Source organism: Coturnix japonica, chromosome 3 (assembly GCF_001577835.2).
Source record: "Coturnix japonica isolate 7356 chromosome 3, Coturnix japonica 2.1, whole genome shotgun sequence".
Taxonomy (NCBI): domain Eukaryota; kingdom Metazoa; phylum Chordata; class Aves; order Galliformes; family Phasianidae; genus Coturnix; species Coturnix japonica.
Genome location: NC_029518.1, coordinates 14,698,954 through 14,712,809, shown reverse-complemented (window position 1 = coordinate 14,712,809; position 13,856 = coordinate 14,698,954). Strand labels below are relative to the sequence as shown.

Here is a 13,856-nt window from a genome sequence, read left to right as displayed (position 1 = left end):
AGAGAAAAAGGGAAGATGACGGTTGAATACCTGTACACACAGCTGAGATTCAAGAGCGTCCATTCCTGGAGGCACAGAACATAAGCCAGTCTAATTTAATTTTTGTCAGTGGCTTATAGAGAATGCAAAAAGGTCAGGGATATTAAACCAAAGATGGCTTGCTTTAAGCAAGCTGCCCACCAAGTTCTGCACAACTTTCAATGAGGTGGAGAACTTGGCTCCCACAGACTGGGGCAGCTGGTCTTGGTGTCTGGAAGTTAAGGCATTTTGTGTATCTGCCTGCATTTCTATCTCCTGAAGTACTCATCTCGACTGGCCTCTGCATAATGAAGGTGACAAAGGAGAGCTGGGTGCTGTTTACACCTTAGAGGACCTTCAGCTTTCCTCTAACAGTCTGGCAATGCCCAGTCTCAAAAAACAACTGAAATTCTCAAGCCTCAGCTTCTTCAACAAGAACATGACAGGATCAGGACCTGGTTTGGTAAAGGTATCACTGTCACAAGGCCAGGTAACTGCTTCTACTCTTATCTTCAATCACAGATCTGCTTTCTCCATGTAAATTTGCTGAAAATACAAGCAGATTGAAAGAAGTCACCAAGCTTTCTATTGCTGTGTTTTACTAGAAGTACACCTCAAATTTGCTATTTCCCACAGGTACATGCACCAGGAGCTGGAAACGCTCTAAAGCCAAAGCCACTTGGTTCTGCTTCGTTTGAGGCTGTCAGAGCTCTTGGAGCCCACTAAATGACACCTGGTTTTAAAGCAACCTCTTTCACATCTTAAGTTTACAGGCAAAACATTGCTGATTCATGAATGTATGTTTGTATAAGCTGAGCTTTTTTTAAAAAATAATCATTTACAAGAATTACACACACAACTTTAGAAAGCTTTCTGTGTTAAAACTAAAGTTATTTGTGCCCAAGTATGCACAGATATGTTCCCTTTTGCATGCACAGCTGTTTTCTTTTGCACCAGCTCAGAAAGAAAATGACCATTCTGCAGTATTTATCTCCTGTACTGTAAGTTTTTTCAGAGAGTGTTGGACATTAAACACTACAAAGTGTTTCTGCAGCTGGGACAGATCTAACTTTCCTTACTGTTGCTGGAAGCACCTGGTGAAATCACCATCCTACTGAAGTCAAATCTCTACCACCTTCTCTGAGGTCGTGGTCTTCCTATACCTTAACCAAAGGAAATGAAACGTTTAAGAGCACTTACCAAAACCCCCAGGCCATGCTCAGACAGTTCACAGATCAGTATCTCACCAAATACCTTCACTGCATGCTGCCTTACCATTAAGTGGAGAGCATATTTGTGTTTTAATGAGCAGGTGGATTAAATGGGTTAAGGTGGGATGAGAGATGCTACACATTACTGATAATGTTGCTCAGCTGAGTTCTTTGTATAGCACCTCTTGCATGTGGTGTTACACAAGCAACTGATACAAAAGCACTGTCACAGCAGAAAGTCTGCAAAAAAGAAAAATTTGGATGAGTTAAATTAAATTGAACCTCAGATATTGAGTCATTTGAACTAATTATGGTATTGTTTCTTTTACTGCTTCACAACATCACACGATTACCAAATTACTCCTCTCACACACTCTTTGTTATTCTGTACGGTTTATTACACAGAACATACCCAGCTCTCAGCTTACTGCTGCTGAGATACTCACACAGTACCATAACCATCACTCAAACACAGGGCACAGGCTCTGTAATGCTGTTACTCTGCCTGCTTCTACCACATACTATGTGGTGTTGCAACCTTTTTGTTTCCTTAACGACTGATTTACAAAACTAAGTTATTCACGGGAAGTTTCTGAGTGACTACAGCAAACATATCAGGATTCTTCCCTATGTTTCATGCTCCTGCTATCTGGCAAGTAACAGGACGAGGCAGACTCCCTGTAACTTAGAAATAATAGTGAACCACGAGTCAACACGTTCTGCACACAACCTGTTCACCTCGTAGAGCTTAGAGAGAAATAACCCGGTGATTCAAATAAGCAAGGAGGAAGTTTGCTCCAAAATCAATGCTTTTTATTATTTCAAACTCAGACATATATTTCCCAGGAACACTAACACAATTATTTCCACAAGCATATTAAAAATTTCTGCCTTGCATGAAAGGTTATAATATTAAAATTCACGCTATTCAAATTTCAATAGCAAAATAGCAAATTAAAGACATGTCCAGCTTTATAAATCACTACACTATAGTGGACAGTAAATAGTATTTCTTGTTTTTTAGGGCAAACAACAATCCAGTGGCAGTGAATTTACCACAAAATACAGGTATTGTGAGTACAGCTACACCTAGCTTTGAAACACCAAAGCAGATCATCTTCAGCCTCTCCTGTTGCCATTAAACGTCTCAGCTATTTTCTGCAGCTCCAAATCCATAGCAGCCAGGTTTTCCAGCTCTTTTGCCTGTGAAAACATAAAGGTCATTTAACACATCAATTAATATTAGCAAATGTTTTGTTGCATGAAAACTAGAGACAAAGATAGTTTCTGAGGATTGTTTCCTGCTATGTACAGGTCCCTAGACAGGCTGTGGGGCAGGGAAGAGAATGGTGGCGTGGCACATGCTTCATGCAAATTCATACTTCTAACTGATTAGTGTTGGGGAGAGTATAAAGCTACTCATTTTGAGTGCTGGACTGAGATACAATTTGATCTTATCAGATATAAAAAGCATTATCTCATAGCGATTTCCTGCTACCTCATGGCTGCCACTCCTAGAAGCACGAAGTCACATCTCCCTGTGTGAAAGTCCCTCAGTCTTTAGGAGACCACAACCTTATGCTCACAGTGGTTCTGGCTTGTGGCGCACAGCAAGCGTGGTGTGCAGTAGATGGAAATCTTCCAAATTGCCAGATTGTAAGGGAAAAACAGTCATGCTGTCAGTTCTCACTTATTGTGATAACTTGCAAACCTGTTAAACTACAGGTTGCTGTCAAACCTCCACTGCTCTCACTGGAGGAACTGCTATACATGGGAACTACATGCACTGATCAAGCACACGAGTGTGGGCCCAGATCTGCTCTGCAATTACAGACAGAATATCAAGCCAACACACAGCTGACCTTCAATAAATTTAACATTTACTTTCCAGCTGTATGAATTAAACATCCCAACACACCAACTGGTGCCTGCTTAATTACTCCCTGCTCCAGTTGCAATGGGCACCTTTCTTTTATTCTGTAAAGACACTAGAGGAAAGGAAGAATTTAGTCTCTCTCCCTGTCTTGAAGCAGATAGAAGCTAATGAGGATGCACATTGTCTTTATTTTATAAACTATGCCCTGAGGTAGCTCCACTAAATTCATTCTAAGACAGCAACATTTTTAAGTCGGTGAAGATCTGGCTTTTAACATGACTAAATCTTCTTTGTGTTTTTTTCCTGCTCGCAGTTAACCAGCCATCTTGGGAATAGATTTAGAAGCATGCATGTAAAATCAACTTCCACTACCTTTTCCAAGAAACATTTCTACACATACCTCCTCCTCTGTCAGAGGCCTCTGGTTCAGAGTTCCTTTGTCATTCCTGATTACGTGACGTTTCTTCATGTCTTCTCCGGAATTGTACAGCTCCAGGAATTCAGCCGATTTCTTCCTGTAATTCAGAAGCTGTGCAAGTTGATCCATCTTGTCGTACTGCCTTTTCATATCGTATCTGTTCCTTTTGCTAAGATTCCTCTTCTCAGAGCGCCCATGGTTCAGAGCACTCAGGAGCTGCTTTTTATCCCACCAGTCATAGTCACTGTACTCAGGGAAAAGATTCTTCTCGCTCAGGGTGGGCCTGCTTTCCTCCTTACTCTCTGGAAGCCTCTCTCCTGCACTGTTCCTTTTCTCTAAGTGCTGGCTCTTCCACCACAGAAGTGGGTACAGAGAGCTGTAGGATGCTGCGGTTCTCTTCTCATTCTCTGCAGGGAGACGGCTTCTGTACTCTTCTTTCTCTGCATATCCTCCTTGTTCCATATTCTCCTCTTCGTTTTCTATCTGATCACTGCTGTAATGCTTCTTTTCTACTTCTTCTTCCTCCTCATCACTGTTACCAGGGTAGTGCTGCTGCTCAACGCTGTCCTCGTTGCTGTAGTGTGTTCTGGCCTGCCCTTTGTGCTCCTGTGTGTACACTTTTTGTGTCCCTTCACCTTCATTGTCCCACAAGCGGTACCTTCCTCCAGCATGATGCTGCTTCTCCTTGCTGCTGTCACTGTGATACCTGTCTAGCTCTTCCTCACTTTCACCTCCATGATATTCCCTTCCCTCAGAATGGTGTCTCCTCTCTTCATGCCATTTCTCATTACTTTCTTCACTGTGGTGATGCCTCTTATTTTCCTCTTGGCTCTTCTCCTCACTCTGCTGCCACCTGTCTCTGTACTCCACGCTTCCCTGGCCCACATGCCTCTTCTCCTCCATACCTTCAGATCCATGCCTTCCATGATAACTACTCTTCTCTTCATGCTGCTGCTCAGATTCTTCGTGGTGTTGTTTCTGACGGCTGTTCCTTTTGTCCCAGAGATGAGACTCCTCTGTATTTGATTCTTCAGCTAGTTCCTCTTTATCCTCACCATGGCCTCTCTTCTCTTCAGAGGAATCACCCATTCTGTGTTTCCCATAACGTTTTGGTTTGTAGGACTTTTTTTCTTCCTTCACTTCTTCACTCTCATCAGATTCTTCATGTTCCTCATGTTGGGAGAAATCACGTCCCTTAGACTCACTCAGGTGGTATTTTTCACTTCTTTCTTCCTCCGCCTCTCCTTCTTCACCTTCATGAATTCTTTTGTAAGGGCTTTGCATTCCCTCCTCTGAATGCCAGTGACCCATGGGGCGTTGATCATTCTCTTCAGAGACCTCCTCTGTGCTCATGCCTGCAGAGTGAGACTTCTTGTTGAGAACAGCATGGTCTTCTCCATCACTTTGCTTGTTCTCTTTGTCTTCTTCACTGTGGTAGCTGTTCTCTCTTCTGATTTCCTGATATTGTTTCTTTTCTTCTGTATGAAGTTTCTCTTCATGAACAGGTATGTGGCGTCCTTCCTCATCTTCCTTGCTGTTACCTTCCCCAGGATGAGACTTCTCTTCATCACTTCCTTTCATGCGCTTTTTAGAGTCATCTTCTGCTTGACTCTGTTCACTCTCCACACTTTCAGAGTGTGGGTTTTCAAACTCTGATGGCTCTTTCAAACGCCCGACTTCAAGCTGTTTGTCTTCGCTTCTCTCTCTGTCACTTTTACCACCTATAACAAAAAAAAAGCAGCCAAATGAAGAAAGACAACTCTCCAGTGAAATGCTGTTTCACTTTACACACATAACGGGCTCCTCAAAGCAGCAAGATTTGGAAAGGACTGATTTAAGTTCTGCTTTTAAAAATAGTTATTTTAATCTATTTGGTATATTCGCCTGGAAAAACGTTCATTATTTATCATTCAGTTAAGCATTTTCAAAGTCTCGTGGAAATTTCCAGAATCATTTTGCTTCTTTGGCTCTTTTGTTTATTGGTGACTGCATTTTTAGAATTAACCTAACTCCCGCTCCCATTAAGAACCAATGAGATCTGCAGTTCTTTGAATGTCAGGTCATCTCTATCACATTTGTTTACTGAGAAAAAAAGACACATTCGTTTCAAGCTACAAAAAAAAGAAAAACAACCAACCATATGAGGAACAGTAAAAATAGGCTCTTAGCAAATGTAAAACTAAGCTGACTGCACACAAATGAACTTGTTATCTTGCAATTGTTATGTTTAATCAAATCACGCACCTTCCGTTACTTAAAAAATCCTAAACACAAGCCTGACTGACTACAAAAGTAACAGTATATTTCTGTGGAGCCATTTCCACCTCACTTGTGCCTCAGAAACATCAGAAATAGATAGCAAATTATAAAAGGTTCACACAACAGCTTCACAGCTTTAAAAATAGCTGCTTCTTTACTAAAAGCTTCTCATTATCCGATGTTCATGGAGAACATTTGCAGAATGATAAAAAACATGATCCTTATTCTCTCCTTCCAGTGAGCAAATTTCTGTTTAGCAGAAGGTGGTAAGTAGACACAGGGTTATCTGAAACTAACACTGCCACATGACATCCAATGACATTCAGCATCAAGCAGAAACTCAGGGCTTAGACAGATACCAATAGAGGTAACTCTAAAGCTCAAAACTCATCCTTTTCCAATAAATTTATTACAGCCATGTAATATTTCCTCTATAAACAAGCACGAGATGGATTAGTTTCATCACTGCTTCTTGCTTGTAGGTAAGTTCAAAGAGCCCTTTTATCATTCTATAGTCAAATAAACACATACTGTGTTGAAGGAACACATGCATTTTGCAGTTTGGCACAGTGTCTACCACATTTCACATGCAGCCTTATATCTCTACATTGAGGCAGCTGCAGGAACAAGCTCATCAGAAATTAGGATTCCCAAAGGGAGTATTCAGCACATGTCTCCAGACCTCTGGAATCAGCACAACGAATTTCATCGCTTCTGGGCTGGTTACAACCCAAGTGAGAGCCCCTCTGCTGAGCTGGGCATGTATTCAGTTGCCACTGGACACCTTATTGATTTTAAAAGGAGGTCAGCTGAAGTCAGTTCCTATGCTCTGGGATGAATTCAGCACCTGGTCAGAACCTGGCTGCACCTGTTGACTTCCCAGGCTAGACAAGAGCTTTTCAAGTTCTCTCAGAAGCTGCAGGTGGCTGAAGCAGAGCCACATTGTCAGCCAAGAATCCCTGAATCACTGACCATTACCAGATACAACTGCTCATTCTTTAAGCCAGAAAGACTTAAGAGAGGGAAACATGAATTCTGACACTGAAATTAGGAGGCAACAGATTCACGACCATCAGTTTGCTAGCTCCAGCACTAGACAGAATCCACCTGAAAGTTGTCTTTCTCAGTGTTACCAACCAGAGAGCCTAACGCTGAAACACTTCTTTTTTAAGAATATTTCTAACTTGACTTTCTCACTCCATGTTAGTCTTAGAAATAAAAATAAATCACTCAATGCCCATAGCAGAATCAGTTTTAAGACTGGGGGAGTGAAAAGAAACCTGACTATTCATGTTGTTTGCACTTGGAACATCAGACATTCTGAACTTAAATTCAGACGATGGACTTGTAGAAGGCAAGACAAAAAGACTGTAAGTCTGTATGTAACTTCCAGTACGTTATTCTTACATGTGGAATTAAAATCATTCATCTCTTGAAAATTGTGCTTTATAAACAAATATCAAATTTCATTTATGAGTTCAGGTAAGGTTTTACTTACCCTTCTTGAGGATTTCTTTGCATTCAGGATTAATTGGTGGGGCATTTGGCTTAGACAGAGCATTGGATAGAACTTCCACTATGCACCTTGTTATCTAGGAGAAACAAAAATCAGACAACAAATTCTCACAGTGAAAACAGAAATCCTGCTTTTAACCTAGTCAGTAAGTGAAGCTAATTTAGGGTTAAAGCTCATGGTTAATGGTTATGAGCTTAGCACATACTTAAGAGTTTTGGGCAACCCTCAGCTCTACCAGTGCCTTTGGGTAAGAAGTGCTCTGCTCCTCACTCATCTATTAGTACAAGAACAGTAATTAGTTAGATCTGATGCACATATAGTTAACAGGCTCCTTTTCTATGTTTTTAAACATCCTGTTCTGTACAAAGGAGACTCAAACAACACAAAAACACCACCACAATACATCCAAAATATGAGGATCATCCAGTATGAGCTGCCCAAATGAGGACAAAACAAAGGTACTGCTTGGGCTCTGGGTAAACTAAAAAATACCTTTATAAGTGACATACTATACAAAAATATTTGAGGAGTTTACTCTGTGAAAATCTTGTCTTCTTGGATGGGTATGTGCTTTGTAGCACCACCTCTTTTTGTACTTTACATTTAAAATGGAGAGTCTGCTAAATGCTGAGGAAATATATTGAAAATGGCACAACCACCTTTACACCTAACTGCAAAAAAGCAAAGTAGTTCTTCTGTATAAATTCATCCAAAATGGTTTTCAAGTTTGGAGTTGTTGTTTGCGGGCAAGCACTCAGATCTTTGGATCCAAGACATTCCTCAGGTTGACAACCTGGGTAACTGGATGGGAGGAGACAAGAAAAATGTACGTATGGCTGATTTTCTTTTCCCTGCTTTTAATTATTTACAGCTGTTTGCTAATGTAAAAACCACACTATCAACCAGTGGAGAGATACTAAGGTCACATTAGAAATCCTGAGAGCAGCCAGTAGATTTAATCAAACAGGTTAAGAACCTCTTTCCAAGGAGCAAGCAAGGACTGCGTTAGAAAGGTCATTACATAACAACTGTAGACATTTTCCACCATTATACTTTACTCCTAATTTACCATTTCACTTTTTACAGTCTGATTACATGTACTATCAAGTAATACTTCATATGATTTTTTCAGGCAGCTGCAAAACGTAGAGTTTGACACAAGAAGCCAGCTTCTGTTTCCATCAAAGGCACTGATAGCTAAAGGACTTCTGAGCTTTTTCCCTTAGGAAAAAAAGAATAAACAACCTCCAAGAAAGATAAAACCAAAACCCAACGTTTCCCTGAGAGCTTAAAAAGAAAACAGGAGCCAGAATGCCAGGGAGCATGAGACTCATACTTAATGAAATTTGCTTTGACTTCAAGCTACTCACCATTTCTTCCATATGGTCTTTTTCCACTGGAACTGTGCTGACACCTGGAAGAAAAATAAATTATTATAGACTCATTAGTCCTAGCAGGACCATAAATATCACTGGCAGAAGTCCTCAGCACATTAAGGCTGCCTAAACTTTGGGCTGGAAGGGTAAGTAAACCAGACGCATTTTATCTTTTCTTCCTCAGAACGGGAAAGCAGTGCGGAGACTCACCCTAGAAGGAAAGAATCATAGAACAGCTTGGGTTGGAACAGATGCCAAAGGTGATCAAGTTCCAACACCCTGCCACAGGTAGGGCCACCAACATTTCTAGCACTAAAAGAATACAACCCAAATAACAGGAATAGAGCCTGACAGTAATGGGTATTCACGTAGATGTACCTGTTTGGTGGTGAAAGAAGAGGAAATAAAATCTGTTCCCAAACTGAGATGTATTTCACCTTCTGCAGGGGCTTAGTTTGCCCCACGACCATCTCCCCACCAAGAGACCACTTCAATGATGAAAAACAACTACTGGCTTAATCCTTCTGGAACAATCCTGTCTCTCACCTGGATTATTCCATTCACAAAGTGGTCCATTATAAGCTCAATAAATGAACTGAAAGTTAAATATCAGTGAAAAACAAACAAACAAACCTCCAGAAAGAAGCAGTACAACTCAATCATAAAGACACTTTGGGTAATTAACAGCTCCCCACACCACTTGTACTGCTGGTCCAATATATATGCCTTTGGAAAGAACCTGCTGTAAACAAAACCTTCAGGTTGCTTTACTTTTGCCATCACTGCTGCATTAACACAGAATTGTTAGAGTTGGAAGAGACCTGTGAAGGTCATGTAGACCAACTCCCCTGCAGTGCACAGGGACAGCTACAGCTCCATCGTGTTGCTCAGAGCCCCTCCAGCCTGACCGTAAATGTCTCCAGGGACAAGGCACCCACCACCTCTCTGGGTAACCTGTGCCAGTGCCTCATCACCCTTATTATAGAAAACACTTTCCTTATCTCCAGTCTAAACCTCCCTACTCTTGGCTTGAAACCACTCCCCTTTGTCCTATCACACGAGAGCCTGCTAAAGAGTCTGTCCTCTTCTTTTTTTCTTATTATGTCTCCAGCAGGTTAACGTGTTTGTCTGTGAGGCACTAACAAACTTTGTCAAGTCTTATCCACCTAGAGCTTTACTGAAGTTAAACAAGTCTGCCAGCCACACAAGAGTAGGTAAAGAAAAGAGTTATTGTATCACTGCTTTACAGACTTACTACACTTATTATAACCTCCATGCCCAGACACACAGTTTGGGATGCAGTTCTGGAGTTTTTAGAAGCATCCCCTTCTCTTCAATACTCCTCAAGGAGTATAGTACTGGACCCAATTAATAGAAAGATTATGGAGAACAGAAGCCAATTTACCTTACAGTAGGCAGTTTCAACTCCCAACCCCTGGGCCACATACAGCCCAGACCCTTCCCCACACTATCATGGTGGCAGATCTGCCATGCCAAGTAGCCTGGCCCCTCAGCACCAACCATCTGGGCTAAAACCAGGACACAGGGCTTGGACAAGTGGCAGCTCAAGCTACAGTAAATAAGTCCAAAGCTATGGTAAATAAGTCCACAGATTTTGATACATTGGCTAAACCTGTAAAAGCAAAAAATAATCATCAGTGGGGCTGCTCTGAAAGTAATGCCTCCTGCTTCATTATGTTGGTCCAGGATGTCAAAGGAGATTGTTTGGTGGCATGGCAATAGAGATGGAACCTTCCCACTAATATCCCATTGCATTTTGTTGCCACGTGACAGATGGCAGCAGAGGCGCAGGTCAACACAAAGACATGTGACATGGAAGTGCGTATGATCAAAGGTGCGGAACTGAATTCCTCAGCGCTGAACAAACTGCATCTGTTGACATTCACCAACACTTGCTGAATGTTTCTGAAGACCAAACAGTGGGTGTGAGCACAGCAGGGGTGAGTGATGTGATTCAGCAGTAGCACAGCAGGTCACTTCTGCTGGTGCAGATTGTTACAAGGGAAGCATGGGGACTCTTTGTTCATCACTGGTAAAAAAAAATACACAGCTAATGATGGTGACTGTATTGAAAAACAGCTGACTGTGTTGTTTTGTAGCTCAGAATTTGTTCTATTAAATACTGCTATCGTGCTCTCTGCATCTGCTGTAGTTTTCACTGACAAAATTAGGAGGCGTTACTTTTGGAGCAACCTTTTTAGATGCAGCCCTAGAAAATTCCTCTTCACTCAGCACAGCTGAGATGAGCCAAAAGATTGGACACCCGCATCAGTAAAACTGACATTTTCCCCAGCAAGTTTCCTGCAAAGGAGAGCAGTGTGCAACTTCAGACTGCTGTGGCAGCAAAACTCTTCTTCTTTTCCATCTGCAGAGGAAGCAGATATTGAGCACCGACTCCACTGACTCTGTGTAATATCTGAATACTACGCAAATAGCTCTCTTGATATTCCTACTGTCTTCTATTTTTGCTCCCTGAAACACATGTAGGAATGTGCTTCTCCAGCCCGAGTATACAACTACAGAAAAGGGAACCCACGCTAGGGTAGCACAGAAGGGATCTCCTTAAAATAGCACCGCATCCCTAACCAAGCCATCATCCCAGAATGCCAGGTGGTGTATGGGGGAGATGGTGCTGTGCAGAGCCAATCCACTCCCCCAGTGTTAGTTGGAGTCAGTGCTGAACTAGGCAGGTTTTAGGTTACTTTATTTGCATAACTAGGTTAGTAAATAACTGCCACATCACACACTGATGACACTGTTGCAGTCTCACTTGCCTGCATTCTCCATCTGAGCACAACGAACAAGGATGAGGCATTAGAAGGTCAGCAAAGACCCCACTACTAAAAAAAAGGGGGGGGGGGGAGAAAAAGATATTTACTAAAAAATATATATATTCTTCGCATTTCTTACAGCTTGGAGGCACTGCACTAATGACAAGCATTGATCTGCCACTCTTCCTCTTCTTGACAAGGCTCCTTGTGTCATGAGAAATCAGGGCATGTACGAGGGCAAACACCTGATCTTGTCCTTCACAGCAGTCCTCCTGTGAGGTGCACTGTCCTGTGGTGTGACAGTGCTGGACCAGACAAGCTTCTGAACGTTGTTTACTGTGAGAGATGCCAACTTCAGGCTGCCTCTCAGGCACTACGTCAGTGGTATATGAATATAAAGTCAGGCTGAGCTGACTGCCTTTGCTCCGTCATTTTGAAGTCATCTCTCTCCAAGGAGATTTACAGTTAGATTAATGACCATTAAAGCAAGCGCTTGTTTAATGATGAAAGCTGACTTGCACAAAGAGCTGCATCAGGCTATTGTAACCCCATTGGAAGAAACAGTATTGGATGTACATCACATTAGCCTGTGCAGATGGCCAAAATCAGTATCCGATTCATTCTAGGGCCTGGAATAACACTGTGAAGCAGCTGCTTTGCCAGATCTGAGAGAGGCAGCAAACCCCACTTCACACCCGTGCCAGCTGACGAGAGCTCTCTGTGTCTGCTGCCAGCTGTAGATGGCAGCTAGCACCTCTGCCACCCTCTCTACATGTGCCCTGACTGCAGAGCAAAGCTACCACCCAGCACAGCTGACACAGCCAGGTGGCAGAGCACCCACCCACCGAGCCATCGGGGACCTGCAGATGGTACCACTGCGGGGCTGCGCAGAGGAAACAAAGTCATGGCATGCACTGAAAACAAAAGCCTTGCCCTGCCCATACAGACAGCTCTGGGTGAGCTTCTGAACCAAATCTGCCCAGACAGTTACAATCAGATTCATTTACTTTGCAAAAGCACTGAGATGAACATCAGTGAAGAGGATGAGAAACGCAAACTCTTCACGCCTTTGAAAATAACACAGAACAAATTCACATGGCTCTTGCCTCTATCTTCACAATCAGGGCAGACCCTGTTCTCAAAACTGCCAGTGACTCCATGCAGTGCCACTGGTCACCAGAATTTCAGGGAGACATCTTTCCTATGGAAAGATCACAGAAATTCAAGGTATTGCTTTGGAGAAGGAATACTAGAAAGTTCCTGAAGTTAGTGTTCCTTAGCCATCAGCTCCTTAGTTCATTGATCCCGGCCACCATTTGATTCGACAAGAGAGCCAGAAGGAACACCAAGAGGCAGCTGCCCCATCCTATCGCGTTCCATTTCAATTTCACGGCTCGGTTTTAACATGTAAAGCTGCACGCAAAAATAAGCAAATAAAAGCCCCAGCCGCTGTTAACGAAAGCTGCAGACCCGCTCATTCAGAGTTGTCTCCCGACGGCACGAACAGCGCCGGAGTAACACCGTGCTGAAGGACCACGGCACTCTACCTGCTCTGCTCTCCTCAGCGCTAACGCCCAACCCTCCCCGGCACCCAGAACCACAAGTTTCCTCGCCGGGGACCTCGGGCATCGGCTATTTCTTCTCCGCATCCCTCACCCCGTGGGTGCAGCCCCCGGCCCGCGTGGCTGTGCGGGGCGACCCCCGGCTGCAGGGCGCTGCACAGTCAGAACACCAGTATTGCCAGCCACCCACCCCCTATATATATATATTTATATATAAATAAAATGAACTCCTGCGGGGGCTTTCAATCCTCCTCTCCCTCGCCGGACCCCGTCTGTGACAGCGCCCTCCCCGCAGGCACCGCCCGCGGCCCCGCTCACCTGCCAGGGCGGCGGCCGCCAGGATGCCGAGCAGCGCCATCGGCCCCATGGCTCCGCTTGGCTCGGCTCGGCTCCGAGCGGCGCTTCGCCGCTATTTAAAAGGGGGAGCGGGGGCGGAGGGCCCCGCCGGGAGCCTGCGTCACCGCGAGCCCCCGGGGCCGGCGGGGGAGGCGCCGTCAACCACCACCACCACCACCGCCGCCGCTCTCCGCATAGGGCCGCCACGGCCCCTCGGCACGGGGGGTGTTTCCCTTTGTCACTACGGCAGCACTAAGGCGAAGCTCTCTTCGCCCACCCCGCCGAAAGGAGAAGGGAGGGGGGTTCCCCGGCCCCTTCCTCCCGCCGTGAGGATGCGCTATCATCCTCAGGTCTTTCCCACATCCATAGGATGCTGAGCGTCAGCTACACGCAGCAGGGCAGGGAGGAGGTGCAGCGATCAGTCCCTTCCGGAACAGCTTTCAGAATCACCGCTGCATTCGTTCTCACCAGAGCCTTTCCAGGTGCCAAGGC

At 44.0% G+C, this 13,856-nt stretch overlaps 1 protein-coding gene across 1 annotated transcript; it reads right to left on the bottom strand.

The window, feature by feature from the left end:
• Window positions 1–2,020: 2,020 nt before the first annotated feature.
• Window positions 2,021–13,465, bottom strand: CHGB (chromogranin B). The gene is made up of 5 exons (XM_015857062.2): window positions 13,347–13,465; window positions 8,669–8,712; window positions 7,281–7,374; window positions 3,506–5,244; window positions 2,021–2,432 (listed from the first exon to the last, which is right to left on the bottom strand). Exons 1-5 carry the CDS (start codon window positions 13,393–13,395, stop codon window positions 2,349–2,351), a joined length of 2,010 nt encoding a protein of 669 aa, XP_015712548.1. The 5' UTR covers window positions 13,396–13,465; the 3' UTR covers window positions 2,021–2,348.
• Window positions 13,466–13,856: the final 391 nt, after the last annotated feature.

Excerpts from the sequence above, each read along its gene's own strand:
- CHGB (XM_015857062.2), bottom strand. The coding sequence starts at position 13,395 with ATGGGGCCGATGGCGCTGCTCGGCATCCTGGCGGCCGCCGCCCTGGCA. Across the intron at positions 7,375-8,668 it reads AAGACCATATGGAAGAAATG|ATAACAAGGTGCATAGTGGA; the intron begins GTGAGTAGCTTG and ends TGTTTCTCCTAG. Across the intron at positions 2,433-3,505 it reads GGCCTCTGACAGAGGAGGAG|GCAAAAGAGCTGGAAAACCT; the intron begins GTATGTGTAGAA and ends ATGTTTTCACAG.